General features: G+C 37.6%; 3 protein-coding genes across 8 annotated transcripts; 1 reads left to right on the top strand and 2 right to left on the bottom strand.

The window, feature by feature from the left end:
- Positions 1 to 5,526: 5,526 nt before the first annotated feature.
- On the bottom strand, positions 5,527 to 12,338 carry LOC131944153 (glucose-induced degradation protein 8-B homolog). 4 transcript variants are annotated; one of them, XM_059304674.1, is made up of 6 exons: positions 12,280 to 12,338; positions 10,925 to 11,079; positions 9,419 to 9,615; positions 9,014 to 9,211; positions 8,477 to 8,584; positions 5,527 to 6,709 (listed from the first exon to the last, which is right to left on the bottom strand). In XM_059304674.1, exons 2-6 carry the CDS (start codon positions 11,046 to 11,048, stop codon positions 6,656 to 6,658), a joined length of 681 nt encoding a protein of 226 aa, XP_059160657.1. In that variant the 5' UTR covers positions 11,049 to 11,079; positions 12,280 to 12,338; the 3' UTR covers positions 5,527 to 6,655. The 4 variants fall into 4 exon arrangements, with proteins under 4 accessions (XP_059160657.1, XP_059160656.1, XP_059160654.1 ...); XM_059304673.1 differs by having other exon boundaries at positions 12,230 to 12,296; XM_059304671.1 differs by having other exon boundaries at positions 12,209 to 12,292.
- A 216-nt stretch (positions 12,339 to 12,554) lies between these two features.
- On the top strand, positions 12,555 to 17,055 carry LOC131944141 (RNA ligase 1). 2 transcript variants are annotated; one of them, XM_059304655.1, is made up of 8 exons: positions 12,555 to 12,642; positions 13,400 to 13,616; positions 14,242 to 14,393; positions 15,009 to 15,093; positions 15,455 to 15,542; positions 15,747 to 15,856; positions 16,002 to 16,174; positions 16,344 to 17,055. In XM_059304655.1, the coding sequence occupies exons 2-8, from the start codon at positions 13,412 to 13,414 to the stop codon at positions 16,539 to 16,541; spliced, it is 1,011 nt and encodes a 336-aa protein (XP_059160638.1). In that variant the 5' UTR covers positions 12,555 to 12,642; positions 13,400 to 13,411; the 3' UTR covers positions 16,542 to 17,055. The 2 variants fall into 2 exon arrangements, with proteins under 2 accessions (XP_059160638.1, XP_059160637.1); XM_059304654.1 differs by having other exon boundaries at positions 12,563 to 12,751.
- A 239-nt stretch (positions 17,056 to 17,294) lies between these two features.
- Positions 17,295 to 24,335, bottom strand: LOC131944140 (schlafen family member 13). Of its 2 annotated transcripts, none has more exons than XM_059304652.1 (10): positions 24,327 to 24,335; positions 23,244 to 23,341; positions 22,183 to 22,874; positions 21,889 to 22,004; positions 21,599 to 21,776; positions 21,398 to 21,511; positions 20,852 to 21,147; positions 19,968 to 20,170; positions 19,437 to 19,661; positions 17,295 to 19,168 (listed from the first exon to the last, which is right to left on the bottom strand). In XM_059304652.1, exons 2-10 carry the CDS (start codon positions 23,261 to 23,263, stop codon positions 18,274 to 18,276), a joined length of 2,739 nt encoding a protein of 912 aa, XP_059160635.1. In that variant the 5' UTR covers positions 23,264 to 23,341; positions 24,327 to 24,335; the 3' UTR covers positions 17,295 to 18,273. The 2 variants fall into 2 exon arrangements, with proteins under 2 accessions (XP_059160635.1, XP_059160636.1); XM_059304653.1 differs by lacking the exon at positions 24,327 to 24,335 and adding an exon at positions 24,206 to 24,270.

The raw sequence follows: 24,335 nt of genomic DNA, 5'->3' as shown, positions 1-24,335 counted from the left end.
ATTTCAATTTTTGTGTTAAGTTTCATCTTTATTTGCACACGTCCACCCTTTGCGTGCCGAGGTAAAATGGCGGTCAGTGCCATTAAGTTCCATCACGCTGTTGTTTGGGTGATTTAAAGTTCAAAGAATTTAACTCAATGACCCACCAGACTGCCAAAGCTCTGAGGTAAATGTTTGTAATAAGCTCCAATACGAGAATCTTTGATATAAGTGGATGATATTAGTTCAACACAATGTAAACACAGCGCTAGAGTTCATGTTTGGCTTTGTGCATCATCCACGTGGGCTAACTTTTATCTGGCAACTTTGATTCCATTGTGATGGCGCTGATTGCCCAATGTTTGGGCGGGCTAGAGAAGGGAGATAACACGGTACAAAGCAGCGGTTGCTATACAACATTGGTTTCTATTGGTTGACGGGGTAACTAAACAATGTGAGTGATCTCCCCTTGACGTGTCAACTCTATAACACTTCACCCACAAGGTTGGATTCTGTATGGGTGGTGCCTGGGTAGAATGTAGAGGCATGTGAAGAACTAGGGTTTAAAATTTATTGTAAGTCAAAGAACAGAATTTTATTCCACGGAAATTTCAAACGTTACATACTAAAATCACGTGATTAATCTTACTCTGTCTACAGTTCAGTCTCCCGTTCAAGTCTTGGATTATGCGTGTGAAGATGTGTCTTTTCAAATGTCTTCTCCCTGTGGCTCCTGCGTTGGTACTCACTCTAAGTATGCTATCGGTGCGATCCAGCGAGGGTCAGTCGGACACACCAGACACACCAGACACACCAGACAGGTGCAGCAGACAGCTGTTCTGCTCAGATGAGTTCAGCACCAACAGCCCTGAGCCATGGGTCTGCACGGCTGACCGCGCGCAGGGGAGGGTTTGTTCCTGCGACATGGACTGTATAGCTTATGGCGACTGCTGCGCCGACACGTTTGGCAAGTGTTTTAACATGACTCACACCTGGGAGACTGTCGCGCTGATAGAGGACAAGCTCGGTCAGGTGGCCAATGTGAAGGACGGTGTGGGTTTCATGGCCAGGTACGTCGAGTGTGTGCGCCTGGTGCCGCAGGAGCCCCAGAGTCTCTGGGTAGTCTCGCGATGTCCCGAGACTGTCCGAGATCTCAGCACCAAACACCTCTGCGAACAACCGGCCATTTTGCCCGTGAGTGGTCACGTGGGTGAGATGACGGTCGTGTTTCTCAACGTTCACTGCGCCTCGTGTCACGGTGTGGGCGAGACAGTCACGTGGACGGTAGACATGGGCGTGGCGGGGTGCCGGCTGTTGGTAGCACAACTCGGCGATTCCAGTCAGTGCTACATCACCTTCAAGCCCCCCAAACACCTCCCCCCTCCCCGGGCCTGCCTCCCGGACACCCAGCTGACTGAGGTCGAGCTGACCCAGCTTGAGACCAGTTCTTGCAGCAGGGAGGAGAAACTCCTGTGCCAGAGCTACTTCTTCCCCACCCTCGGCTTTAAAAACCACCACTGCCAGAACTGCCTGTCCCCGGACATCTATCGCCGGTCCGGTGTCTTGCGAGACGAGTGCTTGTCTTCCAACATACCCGTCCAGCTGTGGGGTGGGATTCTCAACATGTTCGGCACCGACTCCAACGACCCGTCGAAGACACTTGGGTGTAGAGACTCCCAGGTGTTAGACCCAGCATCAGGCCGGTGCCAGGATCTAGTCTGCAGCTACGGGGAGCAGCCACGTCACGGCGTCTGTTTGCTGCATACAGCACCTGTCGTCATCGCCGGCACGACTCAGCTCTTCCCCAGTACCTGGCAAACGCTCCACCTTTTCATGAATCTTTCTCGCCCCCAGTTGTGTGAGGACCTGGAATATGAGTTAGGTCCTAGTGAGTCTGGCTGGATCTTGTCCAATGTCACCATAAACGTCCACACCAACCACACGACCACGGGGACAGCTGGCACAGCGACACCTGTGGTGGCCAACCACACGACCACGGGGACAGCTGGCACAGCGACACCTGTGTTGGCCAACCCAAACACGGGCACAGCGACACCTGTGGTGGCCAACCCAAACACGGGCACAGCGACACCTGCGGTGGCCAACCCAAACACGGGCACAGCGACACCTGTGGTGGCCAACCAGACTAAATTCCCGTGCACCGAGGACTCCGCGGAGAAACCCACGCTAACCGGGTCAGTCGTGTGTGTCGGCCAGTGTAAGCTGACCGTAGACTTTTTTAGGGAGATACGGAAATACGTCAACCAGTTTCTGAAGTTAAACTTAAATGCTTTCTCCTCGCGACTCTTCCTAACCAACATGGCGGACGACAAACATGGCGAGTGCCAAGATGGCGGTGTGCTGATGAGCTACACAGACGTGAAGCTGCTGGACAAGGACGGCGTCGTGTACACGATGGTCAACACATCGACACACACCCTGCTGTACCCCCTGCGTCATGTTGGTCTGGAAATAATGATCAACTCAGCCTCCGCCATCTTTAGCTTCGTCATCCACGTCTGCCAACAGCCCGAGGAACTGTTCGATAAAAACTGCTCCGTCGTGGCCTACCCGCTGAACGAAACAAAACTCAACGGCACGGAGCTGTACCACGTGCTCTCAGACAAATCCTACTCGCGACAGTTCTACAAGCTTCTCAAAGACCGTGTTTTGGTGTGCACAGACTTCCGGTTCGCCGGATGGGAGTCGGACGATGACCCGCTGATGACCATCCATCTAGCCGTAGGGGGCGTGTCCACTCTGCTGCTCGTCTCCCTCCTGCTGGTCTACTGCAGGTTCCCACAGTTACGTAACCTGCCAGGTAAGCTGACGGCAAGCCTGGCGGCGACCATGGCCTTGACCTTTCTCTTCCAGATGCTCAGCACTACTGGTATCCACGGGGAGATGCTGTGTCGCGTGTTGGCTGTCCTGGACCACGTGATAGTTCTGGCGCAGTTCGGTTGGACGTCGGCGTTTGCTTTGAACATGGCCTTGACCTTCGGGTCCAGTAAACTGTTTGTAATTATGTCTGATCACGTGACCTATTTAAGATACAGCTGTGTTGTGTGGGGCAGCTCGACCTTCATAGTCAGCACGGCACTCGTCCTTGACCTAACTCACACGGAAGCAGACGACGCGCAGGGTGACGTCAGTACCCAAGACGTGCACATTTCTGCAGCAACTTCCAAGGACCCGAGCTACCCCCGCTACGGTCAGAAAGACTGCATCTGGTTTGCCGGCCCACCCTGGTCGGTCATCGTCTTCTCTATCACACCCTTCGCCGTCTCCTACGTCATCAATATCGTCTGCTTCTTCGCGACGGTCGCCGGCATACACAGATCTGCGCAGCGAGCAAAAACTCTGGGCAAGAAAAAATCTGGGCTGCCTACCTACGTCATAGCGGTCAAGCTGTCTACAGCCATGGGCTTCTTCTGGCTCTTGAATCTCCTCAACTCTTTTATTCACGAAGCAGTCCTGAAATATATCTTCGTGGTGTTTTGTTTACTGCAAGGCTCTTTCTTGTTTTTGGCCTTCGTGCTCAATGGGCGTGTCTTCGATCTTCTCTTCAGAAAAGTTGAGGGAACGAACTCATCGGCTGTGTCAAGGGAAGTCACTACCGCTACTTTTAAAAAAATTTAAAACCACAAACTAATTTTCGTTAAAATTTAATGTAAATTCCACAGTAAAATCTAAATCAGGGGTCTCAAAACTTTTCAGTCCGAGGGCCGCATTGACTATTAAATTTCAGTTCGGGGGCCAGTTTCTTCCAGGCATGTCTTTGATTTTTCTGGGCAAAGTTCCTCAGCCATCACGAACAAACGTTTTTTCCTTGGACAAAAAGATCTCCGCGGGCCGGATGAGAGAATATCGCGGGCCGCATCCGGCCCGCGGGCCGTAGTTTGGAGACCCCTGATCTAAATGCACGTTTTTATTTCGTAATTATTTTTACTACAGCTAGCATCTAGTCGAAATCATTCGATTTATTAAATTTTAATTATTAAAATTTTAATTAGACCTATATCCATGTGTTATGTTAAGTTCTGTTTTGCTTAGGGGTCGTCCATAAATGACGTAACACTCGTAGGGGGGAGGGGGGTCGCTAATTTTGTGACGATGTGTGATGAGGGGGAGGGGGGTTCAGATGGTGCGACGTCACACTTTTGCTTTATAGATAAGAAATGCTAGAAAACGAATTTTAGACGTTATTTAGCGTTTTAGAAAACAGTTTTAATAAATTATAATAGGAATTGATTAAAATACTCTATTTTGACATATTTCAGTCAAGATTTTGGAAAAATATCGATGTTTAAAAAAAAAATTCAACTGCAATTTTGAGGGGGGGGGGGGAGGTTGTAGGCTGAGGTGTGACGTCATTTTAGGGGGGGGGGTCTGGCTTTTTGTGACGACGTGTGACGGAGGGGAGGTAAAAAACGTCAAAAAAAGCGTGATGTCATTTATGGATGACCCCTTATCCAATATTCCGTTTAGCATTATTTATTTAGATTGTCGTCAGCGTTTCTGTCAGACTTCGCCGGGGAGGGGGTGGGCACTGTAAAAAATATATATTTCCTATATAAATTCCACTATGTTCGGGAAACCGCCCCCCCCCCCCCCCAGAAGCAAGGAAACTGATTGTAGATCTACAACTAAATCTAGTAGTTGATTATTTTAAAGCTGCTAATTTTTTATTTTTTTTAATCAATAGAACCATAAATTTGGCAGAAACTAGTAATATGAATCTACAATGGCTTTGATATTAGTATATTTTCGTATATTTTTATAAAATCAAGATAATTTAATAATTAAAAAAACCATAAGGGCTAAATCAATAAAAATGTAATGAAATTAACTTTTAACGATGTCTGAGATATGATTATGGATTTATTTTCACGAAGCCTAAATTATAACCAGTAGTTTCACTTTTGTAAGACAAGCACTGATTGGCTGTACAGAAATGCCATGATCTTCTCTAAACTTCACTTTGTGTAATTTATATACAAAACTTTGCCAAAAAACAAAATTGTTTCAGAGTTTTTTTTTTTAAATTTTGTTCTGTTACTAAAAATTAGAAAAACATCCAAAATCTTTAGTAAAGTCTGACAAAACCTCACAGTAAGTTTTTATAATTACATTGTTTTTAATAAGAACGCACACAATTTAAAAATATTCAATGAACGCAAGACTATTCTCATTGGACATTTAACACCAGACTAGATCTTATTAGTCCTAATTACATACCTTAATTATTATTTAATGAATTGTTATTAATATTAAAAACCATACATTTATTATCAGACTTACAAAAAAAATTTTTAGCAAACACCTACAACAGAAAAAAGTTCTAAAGTTCTAGATTATTTGTGCCTGGGCATAGTGATAACCAGGGGTGTAGCGAGGGGAGGGGGCGGGGATGCGGACCGCACCGGGTGACACCCGACCTCGCTACGCCACTGGTAATAACCTTACTGTCCCTTCTATCCTAACTACTACAGGTACAATTGGTACACACTAGGTAAGGGCTACCTTCAAAACAAACAAATATTTCAAGAAATGGAGAAATCAATTTATTGTAATTTGCAAATAAGAAAATCCTTCAACATAAGAATCAAATTGCATTCCCACTCACACATCCAATACACCAGCAAACACAAGCAGACCTTCAGAAAAATGCAAACATACACACTGAAATGGAGAAATGTTAAATACAACACCTCAATGTATTTACAGAACATATCCTAAGTGATACAAAAATTTTAAATGTAAAATTTTCTACTTTCATTCTCTTGAAGAGACTTCAGTCAAAGAATTATTGACTTTTTGCAGCCAGAACTTCGGTAGCCAGAAAGGCAACCTTTATTCTAGGCATAAAAATGTACAGGTGGTGTTAAGTGTTTGGTTTGTTAATAGAGAAAAATAATGGTAGGCTAATCTTATTTCACTTTACAGAGCAGGAACTCAGTGTTGTGATTGTAAAGTACATTTCTAGCTCTGTTTTTCCACTTTGTATTCTTGATAAAAACCAATATAAAATATGACTTTGTTATTATATCTCAGTCATCAAGTCAGGTTTAGCCCACCTAGTGTGACAGTGACTGAAACAATTACCCTCAAGAGGGCCAAGTATTAGAGCCTGCTCGACCAAAAGTTGACCATTGTATTAGCAGAGGGTCCAACTTTTGAATCAAAAACTTTAAAAACACACATAATTCTTCAGGATGGCAAGTACACAAATGCCAACACTAGCTGTAATTTAACCAAAAATGCCTACATTAGCCAACCTTCAACCAATCTAAATACTGCCTAAGAGATCCAGCAAAACAGAAAAAACGTCAACTACACACATTAATTATAGTGTGTCTGAACTACACACATTAATATTAGTGCGTCAGTTATGGTGTAATTCAAAGTGCACTATACACTCATTCTGGTAAGACTATTTAGCTGGATTTAATTTAAAGGAACTTGTTGGACCATTCATAAATTAATCTGTTGATTGAACTGACATGTTGTGAGGTGCACAGTACAGGGAGGCTGCACTAGTCACAAATAAATGACTTTCAGTTAGAGGTAAAAATAAACAACTGTTACAAAATAAATATTTTATGTACAAGTGAAGGTTTACAGTAGTGGTGGCCATAGAAATGGATGGTTTACAGCACTTCTGGCTATCCTGTGTCTAAATGTCCTCTATGGTCCCTTCAGAGATGTTGATCATGTGAGGAAATGGTACCTGAGACAGACATTAGCAACAATAAATTATGTGGTACCTGAGACAGACATTAGCAACAATAAATTATGTGGTACCTGAGACAGACATTAGCAACAATAAATTATGTGGTACCTGAGACAGACATTAGCAACAATAAATTATGTGGTACCTGAGACAGACATTAGCAACAATAAATTATGTGGTACCTGAGACAGACATTAGCAACAATAAATTATGTGGTACCTGAGACAGACATTAGCAACAATAAATTATGTGGTACCTGAGACAGACATTAGCAACAATAAATTATGTGGTACCTGAGACAGACATTAGCAACAATAAATTATGTGGTACCTGAGACAGACATTAGCAACAATAAATTATGTGGTACCTGAGACAGACATTAGCAACAATAAATTATGTGGTACCTGAGACAGACATTAGCAACAATAAATTATGTGGTATCTGAGACAGACATTAGCAACAATAAATTATGTGGGCAAATGGTACCTGAGACAGACATTAGCAACAATAAATTATGTGGTACCTGAGACAGACATTAGCAACAATAAATTATGTGGTACCTGAGACAGACATTAGCAACAATAAATTATGTGGTACCTGAGACAGACATTAGCAACAATAAATTATGTGGTACCTGAGACAGACATTAGCAACAATAAATTATGTGGTACCTGAGACAGACATTAGCAACAATAAATTATGTGGTACCTGAGACAGACATTAGCAACAATAAATTATGTGGTACCTGAGACAGACATTAGCAACAATAAATTATGTGGTACCTGAGACAGACATTAGCAACAATAAATTATGTGGTACCTGAGACAGACATTAGCAACAATAAATTATGTGGTACCTGAGACAGACATTAGCAACAATAAATTATGTGGTACCTGAGACAGACATTAGCAACAATAAATTATGTGGTACCTGAGACAGACATTAGCAACAATAAATTATGTGGTACCTGAGACAGACAATAGACACAATAAATTATGTGGTACCTGAGACAGACATTAGACACAATAAATTATGTGGTACCTGAGACAGACATTAGACACAATAAATTATGTGGTACCTGAGACAGACATTGGCAACAATAAATTATGTGGTACCTGAGACAGACATTAGACACAATAAATTATGTGGTACCTGAGACAGACATTACACAATAAATTATGTGGTACCTGAGACAGACATTGGCAACAATAAATTATGTGGTACCTGAGACAGACATTGGCAACAATAAATTATGTGGTACCTGAGACAGACATTGGCAACAATAAATTATGTGGTACCTGAGACAGACATTAGACACAATAAATTATGTGGTACCTGAGACAGACATTGGCAACAATAAATTATGTGGTACCTGAGACAGACATTGGCAACAATAAATTATGTGGTACCTGAGACAGACATTGGCAACAATAAATTATGTGGTACCTGAGACAGACATTAGCAACAATAAATTATGTGGTACCTGAGACAGACATTAGACACAATAAATTATGTGGACGAATTGTACCAGACAGACATTAGACACAATTTATTTATATACAAGTTATATATTACTAAAATAAATGGCAACTTCACTACAACCAACATTATAATCTCAGTTAAAATACTGGACTGTATTGATTGTTAATGTATTCTACAACAGTGTAACTGCCAATGAAATGATGGTTAAATGTTGAAGTGCTATAAAACTATAACTGCCAATGTAACTATTAACTATTTAGGTGTTCTGAAACCAAGTCTAACCTTCCTTTTGTCCAGTTCTTCCTGAGCCCACAACAGCAGTTTAAGGAGATTAGCAAGACGTGGAGTTGCATCAGTTTCCAAGATGGCAGCATTCACTTCACTGGCCACCTAAGGTGTTCATTATAGTTAAAACAATGGCTGTAAAATTGAGCACAAACAGCCATGCCTAGATGTAATACACAGCTAGCTTATATTCTCATGATATACAACAACCTTTATACACTGGACTTCATTTAGTGATGGCCTATTTATGTTTTTTTTTTGTTGTAATAGTTTTCTCTCATTTATTACAGTACTTGGCCTAGCTAATTAGTTAATTGTCATTTATCTACCTGTAGATAGTGTATACTTTATTGATTTATCCTTTAACATAAATCAGTTCTGTCATACAAGTACTAAAAAGCCCTTAATTACTTTGACATCTCAATTAGTTTTAATGAAAATACTACAAAACTGTGGACATTTAGGACCATCACTTCTATGATGAAAATATATTTCTCCAGTTATGTCCCTTTCTATTAAAATAATATTATTGACCTTTTGCCTTTGTGAGGGGTGCAGCAGTTCACCAAATGGGGAATGTTCTGGGTTGTCAAATGCCAGTAGTGCTAATGTTTTTTCTAGCTCAGGCAAAACATTTGGGTTCTCCTCCACCCTCTCAGACAGCCTGCTCTGGGCGTAGTTCAAGGCCTTCTCCAGGTCTTTCTTCTTGATCAGCTCTATCAACTGCTGCTGCTGTTAAAGTGGGAAACAACATCAGTTACAGAAATTTAGGTCTAAAAACACTCACACACATCTAAGGACTAAAAAAAAAAAATTAAACCAAACTCTAGAAACTAACAAAATATGAATATATAATGGGGTTTTTGTAATAGTTCACATTATCATATTATAACATAAATTTTTTTCAGTTATGATGAAAACTATGCATCTATAGGCTACCTGGAGTCTGAAAAATAAATATCTGTCGTTGTCCAGAAGTTCTGGGTACAAGGAGTTTATGATAGCAATGGCTTCCATAACCCTGCCCTCAAGAATAGCTTGACGGATGCGGATTCTGTCATCCAAGCTATCCAGGTTAACAGTAGGTGTTACTCCAGACTCAGCACTGAATTTTTCAGCTGCCTCTTTGAAGCCCTCTGTAGGAGGAATAGAGAAGCAAGTTGATCAGTCTATGTACAGTTAAAATATTGGAAGTTGTGGAGGAATACAGAAGCAAGTTGATCAGTCTATGTACAGTTAAAATATTGGAAGTTGTGGAGGAATAGAGAAGCAAGTTGATCAGTCTATGTACAGTTAAAATATTGGAAGTTGTGGAGGAATAGAGAAGCAAGTTGATGAGTCTATGTACAGTTAAAATATTGGAAGTTGCGGAGGAATAGAGAAGTTGATCAGTCTATGTACAGTTAAAATATTGGAAGTTGTGGAGGAATAGAGAAGCAAGTTGATCAGTCTATGTACAGTTAAAATATTGGAAGTTGTGGAGGAATAGAGAAGCAAGTTGATCAGTCTATGTACAGTTAAAATATTGGAAGTTGTGGAGGAATAGAGAAGCAAGTTGATCAGTCTATGTACAGTTAAAATATTGGAAGTTGTGGAGGAATAGAGAATCAAGTTGATCAGTCTATGTACAGTTAAAATATTGGAAGTTGTGGAGGAGTATATTGTAGATACTTTTAATCTTTGTAATCAAAGAATTTTATAAATTACAGGGATCTAAAAGTTTTAAGATTAAAATAAAAATGTATTGAGATCATTGAGAAATATGAGGCTTTTCTAAGGTCTTCACAGTTTATTGATGGTGGGACAAAAAAGTTTTAATGCAGTTCTTACAGTAAAGCATATAATTAATTAGCATTCAGGAATTCACAATGTCATAAACAAATTAAATTTAAACAAAATTATTTTAACTACATACAGGGTGTGTGTATGAGTTAAAGAGGTGTGTTGGCAGTATATGGAATGTCAACATCAGAGGGGCAGCATTGTGGTGATAAGGATTGGGGATGCTAGTGGGATGGGCCAGCATCAATAGGGAAAGTTGAGGTGGTTAGACATGGAACTGACAACACTATCCCTTCATGAATATGAAACAGGTCAACTCTACCTCCCCAATCGAGTACAAAAGGATATCTAAAGAGTGGGGTATATTTTTTTTATAGGTGACAGGCTCCAATCTTTTTCCCTGTTTTTTATAACATAATGATGGATTAAGCTGATGAATTTTGGGGACAGCCAATAGAGCTGTAGAGGTCAAGTTTAAATCAATTTTAAGAAGTTGATATGGCACATGCAGCTCTGATAGTTCTTGACAATGATACAATTAGGGAAAATAAAGGCTCTTGGGCAAAGAACTAAATTTCATTTGAAATGGTCACAGAAATAAAGACAACATATTTGTTCTCAGGTAGATGAGGCAATATAAATAATGTTTATGCATCAACCAACCTGTAACCAGATAATTCATTATCAGCTTATTCATGTCTGCTCGTCCAACATGTTGACTCATTAACTGTTTCATCCAGCTGTCCCTAGTTAACTTTTCTTCTACTCTGTCAGAACTGCTACTCATCTTTGCTGGACAAGATTCAAACACTTGCCAGCTGGGGAAAATATACATAAGATAAAGATGCTGATGCTTTAAAATTTGGCAGATGCTAGCCGGAAAAAGATATGCATGCGCAATGGAGAGCAACTACGACTTTCCATCACAGCGATGTTTTCGATGGTACTGCGCATGTGTGTTTACAACCGCAGAACCCTAACCCTATCCCTCATCCTATCTCTAATCCTATCCCTAACCCTAGCTCTAACCCTATCCCTAACCCTAACCCTAGCCATAGGTCACTGCGCAAAAATCTTTTTCGGAGTAGTCACTTCGTTAAAATTTGTATTGGATAATTAAATTTAAAGATTTAGGCCTTGCCCTAAAGTATAATAAGTGCTCTTTGATTAGGCCTATGACTTATGACTATGGACTAGCTAGTCCTAACTAGTAACTAGACCTAGATCTAGTAACTAACTACTAACTTATTACTTAACTAACTACTAACTACTATTATTACGAAATGGCAAACTCCATAAATTCAAGACTGTCCTTAGTGTCCTAGAAAAAAATCTAGATTAGATCTGATTACTACTCACTCACTCAGAGACTACTCTTCTAGAAGAAGCTAGATTAGATCTAGTCTAACTCTAGATCTAGATTCTAGATCTAGTATCTAAATTTAGTAAAGACTGGTAAAGTAAGTTTTTAAAGTTAAGTATTAGAAAGATAGATCTAGACTAGTAGATTCTAGAATCTAGAATCTACTAGTCTAAGTCTAGATGATCCTAGACTAAGACTAGAGTAGATTTAGAAGAAAGATTTATATCTAAATTTATAATAATTAGGCCTAGGCCTATAAACTTACTAGAGATTCTATATATATTATATAAAGTATAATTAAATAATTAGTTAATTAGGCCTAATACTAATAATGTAATAATAAACTTTAAGTTAAGAGTTAAAAACTCAGTTAAGATACTTTTCTAGTTTCTAGATCTAGATCTAGATCTAGATCTAGATCTAGACCTAGAGATTCTAGATCTAAGTTACTGAGAAAAAGCCTAAAAATTAAAACAACTGACTAGATTTTTAGATTAGATCTAGATCTAGACCTAGAATTCTAGATCTCAACGATCAATCAATACAACTTATACAACAGTAATGAGAGTAAACTTATTCTTTACGCTGATCAGAAAACAAGTTACTTTTCTTGTTATTAAAATTTGCAATCAAATGACCAGACTATTTTAGTTACCATTTCGGCAAATTTGGTTAGCAAGAATGCCACATTGACGCATCATAAATAAACGACTCAGGTCAGATTTATCATCGTTTAACAGATCAGATTGAACCGTAATATATCTAAAACAGATAATGACCATATCGCCATAAGAAATTTTAGCTAAAGATAAATGAATTTCTAAAATTACAAACTTTTTCTAGGCCAATTTTATTTCTAAACCTAGCGAAGATCTATCTCAAATTAAACTTTCATTTTATGATATTTATCTGGCAGAAAATAACAATATTGTGAGAATTTCATGTGGTTTTGCGAAAAATTTGTTGATCTATTCTAGATCTAGAATCTAGATCTAAATAATCTAGATTAAAACTAAATGTATGTAGAAATAATCTATGTATATAATTCTCTTCTGGGAGACGCCAGAAAACAAGTTGTAAGCGCGCTCCCTACCTCCCCACCCCTACATACTAGACTACATGGTCTGGTGAGCTGTGTTCACGCTAACTAAATAAATGTTTACATTAATCGTAGAGCCGGGTTTAGTGACTATTAGGGGCAGATAATTTAGTTTGAAACGATTTTAAAGTATGGTGAGGTAACTAAGAGGAGGCTGCTTTCACGAGGGGGGGGGGGGTGTAGTAGGGGTTGGGGGGAAAGAGGGTGGGGGTAGTTTAGTATCATCCTTAACGACCTACTGATGATAGTGTTTTAAAGCAAATATTTTCAATGGCAGCACTGGTACTGTCAAATTCACAAATTATGAATTACTGAAAAGTAGAAAATAAAACAACTAAATAGCGGCGTATGATATGCCGCGGGTCGGCTCATTTAGTTTAATATCATAAGTATATGTCTAGAACTTAATATGATGTAAGCCTAGGCATACAATCTAAACTTTAAAATGATTGATATAATAATTTATTTAATTTATATTGGATCAACTGTAATAGTAATACTAACTTAATTTAAATTAATAGTAATGAGTAATGAATGATTGAGCTACCATTTTTATTTAATTCACTAACACTGATTCCAGGTTTTAAAAGAAAGAAACCTAGATCTAGGCCTAAACCTAATGTACAAGTACCATCATTAGTCTTTAAAAAATAATTAGGGCCAATAATTTTTTTAGGTATGAGCAAAAATGAGCATGAATCCAGTACAGCGAAAAGTTTCCTGCACCTATGTAATTGGTGTAACTGATGAAACTTCAACTAAAAGAAACAACCAGACTTATAAAGTCACTGCAACCAATGAGCTCAACCCTCAAGCTCTCATTGACAGAGTTGAAACTGCTTTGTCCACAGAGAAACTTGATGGAACATGCTGTTTAATACAAGAGTTCCAGGGTAAGTCTAGTGGATGTCACATGTATAATACAAGTTCCAGTGTAAGTTTAGTGGATGGCACATGTATAATACAAGAGGTACAGGGTAAGTTTAGTGGATGTCACATGTATAATACAAGTTCCAGTGTAAGTTTAGTGGATGTCACATGTATAATACAAGAGGTACAGGGTACGTTTAGTGGATGTAACATGTTTTATTATACAAGAGTTCCAGGGTAAGTTTAGTGGATGGCACATGTATAATACAAGAGGTACAGGGTAAGTTTAGTAGATGGCGCATGTATAATACAATTGTTCCAGGTTTAGTTTAGTGGATGGCACATGTATAATACAATTGTTCCAGGGTAAGTTTAGTGGATGTCACATATATAATACAAGAGGTCCAGGGTAAGTTTAGTTTTAAGTTGTTTACAAGCTTTAGGTTTTTTGGTTTTTCTTGATTAGCTCTATTTATAGCAGCTGTCAGTAATTTGTAAATAAATCCTATAACCGAGAGGATTAGGCTTTAGGTTAAATATCAACAATTATATAAGCTTTATGTTTAAAGCAATTTATAGTTCATGTTAATAGTTTAAATAATATTTGCTTTACACCAATTTGACTATAATTCAATATATTAATTACAGGTGTGCCATGGCTGTGGGCTCGACATGATCGTAAGCCGTGCAAGGCAGGGGAGCGAAGATTTGCACAGTTTCAGAAATTAAAACAGATTGCCAAGAAAAATGGGGAACACATAAACTCTGTTTTTAATTGGAATATGAATAAAGATTTCAAGGTTATTTCAGTTAGACAGTTTTTTAAAGCTAACTTTCACTGCTGTGTAACATAAGAAGTCTGTTGTCATAACTTTACAGCTAACTGCATACTTATGTCATATATATATATATATATATATATATATATATATATATATATATATATATATATATATATATACATATATATATATATATACATATATATATATATACATACATATATATATATATATATATATATATATATATATATATATATATATATATATATATATACATATATATATATATATATATATATATATATATATATATATATATATATATATATATATATATATATATATATACATATATATATATACATATATACATATATATATATACATATATATATATATATACATATATATATATATATATGTGTATATATATATATATATATATATATATATATATATATATATATATATATATATATATATATATATATATATATATATTTTTTTTTTTTTTTTTTTTTAATTTATTATACATGCACAAAACACATACATACACATTTATACCTAAACAGCTGTGATAAAAAAATTAAATGAAATACATTTTGATTCAGTGAGTGTCTCAATTCCCAGGATCCCCCAGTTGACTGGATTCCTGCTAGCCAGCTGGAGGTTAAAGATGGGGTCATAATGCCAGACAGCATAGGACACACCCCAGGTGGGTTCACACTAATACAAGAGGTCCATTTTTTATAGCCTTAGATTTTAACAAGAGATCCATTTTTTATAGCCTTAGATTTTAACAAGAGATCCATTTTTTATAGCCTTAGATTTTAACAAGAGGTCCATTTTTTATAGCCTTAGATTTTAACAAGAGATCCATTTTTTATAGCCTTAGATTTTAACAAGAGATCCATTTTTTATAGCCTTAGATTTTAACAAGAGATCCATTTTTTATAGCCTTAGATTTTAACAAGAGATCCATTTTTTATAGCCTTAGATTTTAACAAGATGTAAAACATAATATAAATTAATGGATTCAAAAGAATTTAAAATTGTCTAAACTTGATTTGTGCCAGGATGGATTCCAGTTCAGCACAACTCCAGGCAGCATTGTTGGCACCTATCTGCCATAGATCTCAACAAAGGATTAGCACTTGTCCTGAGGTAACTAGGAAAACTAAGCATTTGTTTTTCATGAAGAAGAAGAAAAAAAATTTTTACTTTATTTCATAGAGAGGACAAAGATAACTATTTTTTATAGAATCCCAAAAAAAAAAATGTTAACTTTATTTCCTAGAGAGGACAAAGATAACCCTGAGTATCTAGTGATAGAATCTCAAAAAAAAATTATTTAACTTGTTTTCCTAGAGAGGACAAAGAAAACCCTGAGTATCTAGTGATAGAATCCCAACCTCTATCAGCCTTGTGTGGCTTAACTTGTGAGCTCATTGGCACTAATATAAATGGGAATCCTTACAGTAAGTAAAGTTTTGCTGAACATTATCTTTTTCTTTGTGCCTGTTACATATCTAATTGTTACATAAACTTTTAGTAATATGGCTGTCAGAGTTTGATAGACTTTCAGTTTTGTTATAGGAAACAGAATGGGTTATGTCATTCCAGGTCTAGGCTCCAAAAAGTTCCCCGTCCACCTGCTGGTACCACATGGCAGTTTCTTGTTGTCCTGTCCATCACCTGCTGATTACAGCACCATGGTTGACTGGTTTAACAGTGAAGGGGCAGATGCCCAGGTAGAAGGCATAGTTTGGCACTGTTCAAATGGAGCATTGTACAAGGTACTTCATCATCTTCTTCTTTTAAACAAAACGAAAGGTGTGTGCAAAAAAAATGTTTTCAAATGGTGGAGAGAGAAATTGCATGGTTGTAGATAAAAAAAAAACGTGTTGACTCAACTCTCCAATGTTAGTTTTTGTTGTTACGACTCCTGTTGTTCTTTGTTGACAGCTGCACCGGCATCATTTGAATCTCCCATGGCCATTGGCGGAAACAAGACTGGGTCGTAAAAAGGTGAAAGTTCATGTAGAAGAAGGTGATCTAAACCAGGAGAAAAACCTTTTCACACAGCTGAGCAAACTGAACGGCCAAGTCCTGAGCTCACTGCTTGACCTTCACAAGATGTTTGACCCGGCTGCTCTGTCCTAGCATCCCATATCTTATACTGTTCTTTGTTGGACAGTCATTTCACAATTTGCCCAAGTTAATGTTTTCATAGTTTGAGAAAACTTTTGAAATTACCAGTGTTGAATTAGTATTGTAATTTGTTTCTTCGCAAAACAAACAAATTTAGGAATGTTTTCTGATTTTCTCATGATTTAAGTTTTTTTTTTTTTGTTACCATAGGACTACATTTCAGTTACTAACACATGACAATGGCACTTGTGATTTGACTGTTATTTTAGGGAGTAGTCTCCCCTGTTGTTGGTGTTGACATGTATATATTTTGAAGGGATCTCTTGATACGTCTAGTATAATCTCTACAACTTACAATTTGTTTTCTCACTGATACAGTAAATTACAACTTTGTGTTGTCACATATCTCAAGCCCAGCAGTAAAAAAATAAGTTCAGATTTCCTGCAGTGGTGCAGTTTTGTTATACATAAGGGTGAGCTCAGGGCACACACTAAACTAGTGTAAATTGTGCACTTCAAAACGGGGGGGGGGGGGGGGGGTGTAGGCCTGACATCCAGTTACTTACAAAGGTTAAGCTTGTCTCACTGTGACACCATGTTTGTTAGTTCCCAGACCAGAATGCATTCTAGATATTTATTTAAAGATTATTTATTTACTTTACTGTTTTAATATGCATACTTTATGAAGATGAGTATTCTTAAGCTGATGTTAAAAAGTATACCAGTAATTTTGTATTAAGTGTGCAATTGAGCTGTTAATGCAAAAAGATAGACTTCGTCTTTTTTTTTTTTAAATAATTGTCACAGATCACAAAGCATGTTGTTATGTAACTAAAAATACATACATCTTAAAACTTGAACAGTTATAACTGTATTTCACAACTATTGCCCTATTTTGTGATAAAACAATTCTTTCAAGTCATTTTAAAGAGATTTTTTATTGTAAAGTATATTGGAAGATGTGTATAGTATAATAAAAAATGCATATCAATGGTAGATTTATATATCAACCATTTGGTGTACATGTACAAAACTTTTACCATCTGATGTAACAAAACAAATGAGCTACAGCATATTTGTACCAGTCAAAAGATTTTTTTTTAAAAACCACACTAACAATTTTGCTTCTACTTGGTAGCTAGGGAGGTGGCGGTCAGGCTACTGTGGTCATCTAGCAACCTGATTCAGACCAGCCTTAAACAAAATGTCTAGTTTGGCATTGTGTAACCCACTTTCCTTCACATAGCTGCCATAAAATAACTACCACGTGTTTAAGCCAATAGCATCATTGAACTGTTAAACACTGCTGAATAGGCCAAGCAGTTCTTTAAATGTAAAATTGTAAAGGATAAACATAAGGAGATCACAGAAAAATGATATGTATAATAAGTAATTAGATCATTACATTGAGCAATATAAATTCATATTACATACTAAATTATTTTTCTGTTCAGAAAAACCAGTTATACATCTTAAATGGTTTCATTTAATGCTCCTTTACATTATGTACACTTCAAAAATATTTTCACGTAGATAAAAAATAAACTGTGGAATACATTATTACATAAACAATATTAAGTTCAAGGAACAGTATAGTATACATCAATGAACATAAATATAATTGTTGTGAGGGTCAGGCTAATGACCACCAGCTTGTCTAAAGTATACATCAATGAGTATAATTATTAAATATGTAAAAATATTTTATAGTATATATATGACAGATTGTAAAACCCAGTAAAGGTTAGGCTTTCAATTTTTGCAAGAGCTGGTCAGAGGTGGTTAAAATAACCAGAGAATCTTTGGCTCTGGTAACCAGGTTTAAGAGAAACTTATTCAGGTCAGCGTGATCTTCATTGGTGTGAGGGTCAAGGCCAATCACCACTGGCTTGTCCAGACCACTGAACTCTCTAACTGTGGACACTGTCAGCCTGGACTGTACAGGGCTTTCCCCCTGGGTCAGGCTACCAGACTCTCCACCCTGGGGGAGGCCGCCTCGACCAGCTACAGTGTTGGGTGCATTGAGGTTTGGCACAGGGCGCAACATGCAGCTTTCACTGACTGACTGCATGACCTCGTCTGCTTCACTCTTCTTGCTGACCAAGATGGCCATGTTGCTCAGGTCAATGCCCTGGTCAGTGAACTGCTTCAGGACCTTGTACAGCATGTCCTGCATGGAAGACTTCTCACACTTCACCACGCTGACATCATTACCTGAACTAAACTCATGGCCTAGCTGAGGAGAAACAGCCACGCCATTTTTGGAAGGAGACTCATTTGAATCTTCCATAAATTTTGTTGCATATTCGTAAATTTCCTTTGAGTTCCTGGATATTTCTCTCAGCATGAAATTGTTCTTCCCAATCAAACCAGGCAGCCCAGCTTCAAACTTGTGAACCTTTTGAGCATAATCCATGAAAAGCCAGAAATAGCCAGCAGTGATACACTTGGTGTCAGGCAGGTTTTGTTGTGAGAGTTTCTCCAACAGTGAGTACCAGTCTCCATCTCTGTCCTTGAAGTTTTGAGCCTCATCTACTACCACATTTCTCACTCTGCCATACCTGGAAGTCATGACCGTGCCATGCTGGGAGTCTGTCATCAGCTCCCGTCTGCTCACCACTAGACATTTGTCAAAGGAACTGTAAAATATTTTATGAAAGTTTTCAAAATTTATATCACTAGACATTTGTCAAAGGAACTGTAAAATATTTTATGAAAGTTTTCAAAATTTATATCACTAGACATTTGTCAAAGGAACTGTAAAATATTTTATGAAAGTTTTTATAATTTATATCACTAGACTATTGTTAAAGGATCTTTAAAAAGTTTTCAACTTTGTAGTTTAATTTAAATCACATACAATTCTAAATTAGATCTGGCTTTTAAAACAAAATTGTTCTGGCTTACCTGACCAAAGAGCACAGAAGTGAGTTCTCAGCAACATACAAGACCTCATCCTTCTGACAGCCCCTGCGACGGAACTCTTTAATCATTTCTAATGCTGCAACTGTTTTTCCTGAGCCAGGCGGGCCATGTATCCAGAGCTCTCTGGTAAACTGATGGCACCACAACAACTCTAGCTGGTCGCAGGTCAGCAAAAAGTAGTGGTCACTGTCAGCTTTATCGTCTACTCTAATAACATGGACAAATAGCCAACAATAATAAACCAAGTTAATTTTCTATAAACATTAATCATTAATAGAAAAGATATGCACTGGGCATTAAAATTAAGTCTAATTAGGAAACTTCTTTTTATATAATTTTTATATCAAGTGCTGGCCAGTAAATACTTGTAAGTAGATTGATGAGAAAAGGAATAATGTGCGACTTCTGACCTTTTCACGTTGGCAGGTAAACAGATATTCAAATGCACCAGACTTAATTTATTTGGTATCTTATAAAATAATTTATCTTATCAAATAACTAGATGGAGCTTACCCAAAATTTTTGTATGATGCTACTGCGATGGTTAGCGCTGTTACAATTTCACTCAGGCTGTCTTCTGTAAGTTTGTAGGTTTGTGGGTATATGTCGATGTCAATGGAGCCTTGAAAGTGTTCCAGCATTAGTGGAGCATTGATGTCAATAATGTGAACTTTGAACCCCAAGTGGCTGGTACACCCTCCATGCTGTACTAATACCTGGGGGAGGAAGGAGAAATTTGTACTTTACTCATAAACTCATGCTTTTAAAATTACAGTATTTATACAAATTATTCAACAAGTTAACAAAAAAATTTAATTTCTACTTTGTGGTCCCTATCCAAATATCTATATATATAATTCTCTTCTGGGAGATGCTAGAAAACAAGCTGTAAACGCGCTCCCTACCACCCCCACCCCTACATGGTCTGGTGAGCTGTGGTTCACTCTAAATGTTTACAAACAGAGCCGGGTTTAGTGACGACTTTTAGGGGCAGATAATTTAGTTTGAAACGATTTTAAACGTAGGGGGGGGAGGGGGTTAACTAAGTGGAGTTAACTTTAACGGAGGGGGGGGGGGGGTTATCGTCCTTAACGAGCTACTTATAGTGTTTTAAAGAAATATTTTCAGTGGCAGCGTTGGTAGTGTTGAATTCATAAATTATGAATAACTGAAAAGTAGAAAAAACAACAACTAAATAGCGGCGTATGATATGCCGCGGGTCGGCTCGTTTGTTATAATGATTTAAAGAGAATAAAATTGTAGGTTATATAACATTCAATATTTCAGTTGTGATGCTTAAAGCACAAATGTATAGAATTAGTATTAAATAAGAATAGTAAATCAGTAAAAAATTGTAAGTGACTGGGTTACATTATTTTATAATTATTTGTTCCCACCTTTTTGAGCCTTATAGCCAGTTGAGATGTGAAGGACCATAACTCTTGTTCATTGCTGGTGTCTGAGACAAGGGAGACAACATGCAAGCCATACAGGGAACTAAAGATTGCCAGACAAGCTTTCACATTTAAAGGTTTTTCTGGCAACTCTAGTTCTAATCCCCAGGATTCAAGTGAAATGATCAAGTGTGGCTCTTCACTAAATGTCCCCACTAGTTTAGTTATGGCTTTCTTAACATTTTCTTCACTGAACGACTGGAGGATGTTCTTAGGATGTAGGCTCAACCCTGTGGATACTGGAAAGGAATAGAACAATCTTACAGTTCAATCAGGTTGCAAAAACTCCTCAAATTTCTTTGATTACAACCTGTACTGACTGAGTGCATATTTTAGGTAAAAACTAATGGCATTCATAAAAGAAAAATCTGGAGTACAGGTATGTAGAGAGAAACAGAGAAAATATGTAATACTGAAAATATTAAACCATTTAAAAATCAAAAGCCCTCAACTCCAGAACTTCAAAAAACTGCAGCAACACCAACTTACATTTGATGACCTTCTCCCTAGCTGCCTGCAGTGTATGGGGTAGAGAAAACACTAGTCGAGACTGCGGTGTTCGCAGGGGTATTTTAATATATCTTGAATGTAGAGATTTCACATCTGAAAGTAAAAATCATGTCTGCTTTGATCATGGGAAATTAAAAGATTAAAAACTGTTTATAATGTCTACTATAAAAATGTGTTAACCTCTGTTTTGATTTAATAACTCCGTCTTCCATTCATCAAAGCTTAGTCTCCTAAGTCCATAGTGTGGCTCATTGGCTGTTGTTGTCGGAGTTTGTGTGATGAAGTAAGATTCAGGACAGCTTGTGAAGACACCACCGAACATTTTACACACAGATACCACTACCACCTTCCGCTGGTGCTGATTTTAAAAACAGGTGTCAATAAGGTGGAAACAATGTAAGCTAGGGAGTAACTGCTACATGAATGTAATAACAATTCTATCAAATCAAAGTAAATGAAAGAGAGACTACCTGGTTGGGGCATGAGGTAACTGGTACAAACTTGATATCCCAGTGAACTCCCTTTAGAGCAGCAAACCTCTCATCCCCCCAGATTATCACCTTCATCTTGGACTCAACAGCTTTGGCTGATAATTTTCAAATAAATAAATGTTAAAATCCACTGTTCACAATGAATTTTTTTTTCTAGAATTTTAACTCATAAATTTTAGTTCACTTTAAAACTATGACAAAAGCATTAATAGAATGCAATTAATCGTGTAAATGTACAAAATGTTGAGACAAATTAAAAATAAAGCAACTAACTGCATTTGAGCTCATCAATTTCTGTCATCTCCTCCCCTAAAACTGCTGATGTTGTGTCTTCAATACCGAAGTAAATGTGCCCTCCCTCATGGTTAGCAAATGCTGAAATATATCTAGTACAATAAAAACTGACTTTGTCAGCCAATGCCTTTTTTGTGTAATCTGATTCAGAAGTGAGGAATTTAAACTGGATCTGTTTGCCTTCTTGCTTCAATGTCTCATCTGTCTGACCATACACAAAGGAAGATGGAATTGTGGGGAGGGCTGACAAGGGTCTGCTTCCCCCTGTAGTTGAGCAGAGTTTAACAGCTGACTTATAAGTGACACAATGCGTGGCAGTGTCTGTAGGGAGACGACAGTTGTAGTCCACAGTGCAAAGATGTTCGGAGGATTTGACGAACAGGTACAAGAACTCGTCATCAAAGTTGCCAACAAAATCAAAATAATTGCAAATGTCATCACTAGATAAAATCCCAGCCAGGTTGTTCTCCATACCACTCCACCATGCATCTAATGATTTGGACTGTGTGTGTTGGTAGTCAATGTTTTTCATCTCTAAAACTCCACCTCCTGAGTTGAGCAAAGCACAGCTGTATTGGAGAACAAGTGCATTTTCTTTCTGTCGTATTCCCTTAGAGATATGGACTGGACATGAAACAACAATATCACCAAACTCATGGCTGTGCCGCAAACTGAAAATAAATGAAAGTTTTTAGTATAGCGGCAATCTATAATGGCAGAGAATGCAATATTGATGTAGGCCTATTTTTATAATTATATGCTAAAATATTATTTCTACTGGCCTAGATCTAGATCTACATCATATCTTTGGCTAATTAATAATATTATATTATTAGTTTGCAAAATTCATTAGCACAGGCCTAAGTGACAAAGTGTGGGCCCTCTGTCATAAATTATTGCCAGGCCTAGATCTAGATATAGGAGTACAAACCAGGTACATAAAAAGATTAAAATCTATGGATCTAAATATAATATAGATCTAATCCGTAGGCCTATAGCCTATACTATTAATTAATTTATATTTTCATTTTTTTACTTACAAATTTTCTGAACTGGACATGTATATGGCTGTGGTGGGGTTTACAAGATCTTGTAACTTTTGCAAAAGCTTTTGGCTTTGAGATTTGATGTGTAGATTCTATTTGTCAAATAAATTAATATTTTAATATTAGACCCCTACTTACTAACTTAGACTAGTTAGACCTACTATTTAGTCTAACTAATAACTTAAATAAATTATTAGGATTAGGCCTAGGCAGAGGCATAGCGAGGGGGGGGGGGCGGGGTGCGGATCCTTTGGGGGGGGGGGGGGTGACACCAAGGCAAAAAATAGCAAAATATATAGAGAAAAATGATAATTCCACTTAATTAAGTCATAAGTGATTAATTCGAGGGTTAAATCAAAGTTTTAAGAGTTGCAAATCGAAAGTTTGAGTGAGGGGGGGGGGGGGGCAAATAAAAAATTGAAAGTTTGTCCCCAGGAAGGGTCGCTACGCCTTTGGGGCGGTGACACCATTAAGTGCCGCACCGGGTGACACCCTACCTCGCTACGCCACTGGCCCACTATATAGTATTAGTATCAGTGTTTCTTCCAGACTTTTTTCTCCAGGGGGGGGGCACTTGAAATTTTCGGGGGGGGGGGGGCAGTAGACTTTCTTCGGGGGGGGGGGGGACACTGTTAAAAGTATATATTTTCTATATTATATACTATATAGGCCTAGATTATATAAATTTCATTTAGTTCGGGGGGGGGGGGCGGTAAAATTTTTTCGGGGGTGCGAAGAGATGCCTGGATGAAACTCTGATTAGTATATAGAATCTAGAGCGATCTATATAAATCTAGCTAGAATAGATCAATAGGCCCAGGGCAGGGCCTAGCTAGAGGCCTATAACTATAATATTTTTTTGGAAAGCAGACAAGTTCAAGTAGAATTAGTAGATCTTGTCTAGAATCTAATTTTAGACCTAGATTTATCTAGATTGAGATTAAGAAATTAAATACTTTGTAAAGTAATAAGTAAATATTAGTTAGATCTAGATCTAGATAATTAATAGGGCCTAGATCTAGATCTAGATCTATTTACTTTAAATAAAAATAGTAATTTAAGTTGCCTAATGGTTACATGCCAGGA

The sequence above is a fragment of the Physella acuta genome, unplaced genomic scaffold, assembly GCF_028476545.2.
Source record: "Physella acuta isolate Inbredline_101_S28 unplaced genomic scaffold, ASM2847654v3 ptg000483l, whole genome shotgun sequence".
In the NCBI taxonomy this organism is placed as follows: Eukaryota; Metazoa; Mollusca; class Gastropoda; family Physidae; genus Physella; species Physella acuta.
Note: the sequence above shows the minus strand (reverse complement) of the source record. Positions and strands in the feature narration are given on the sequence as shown.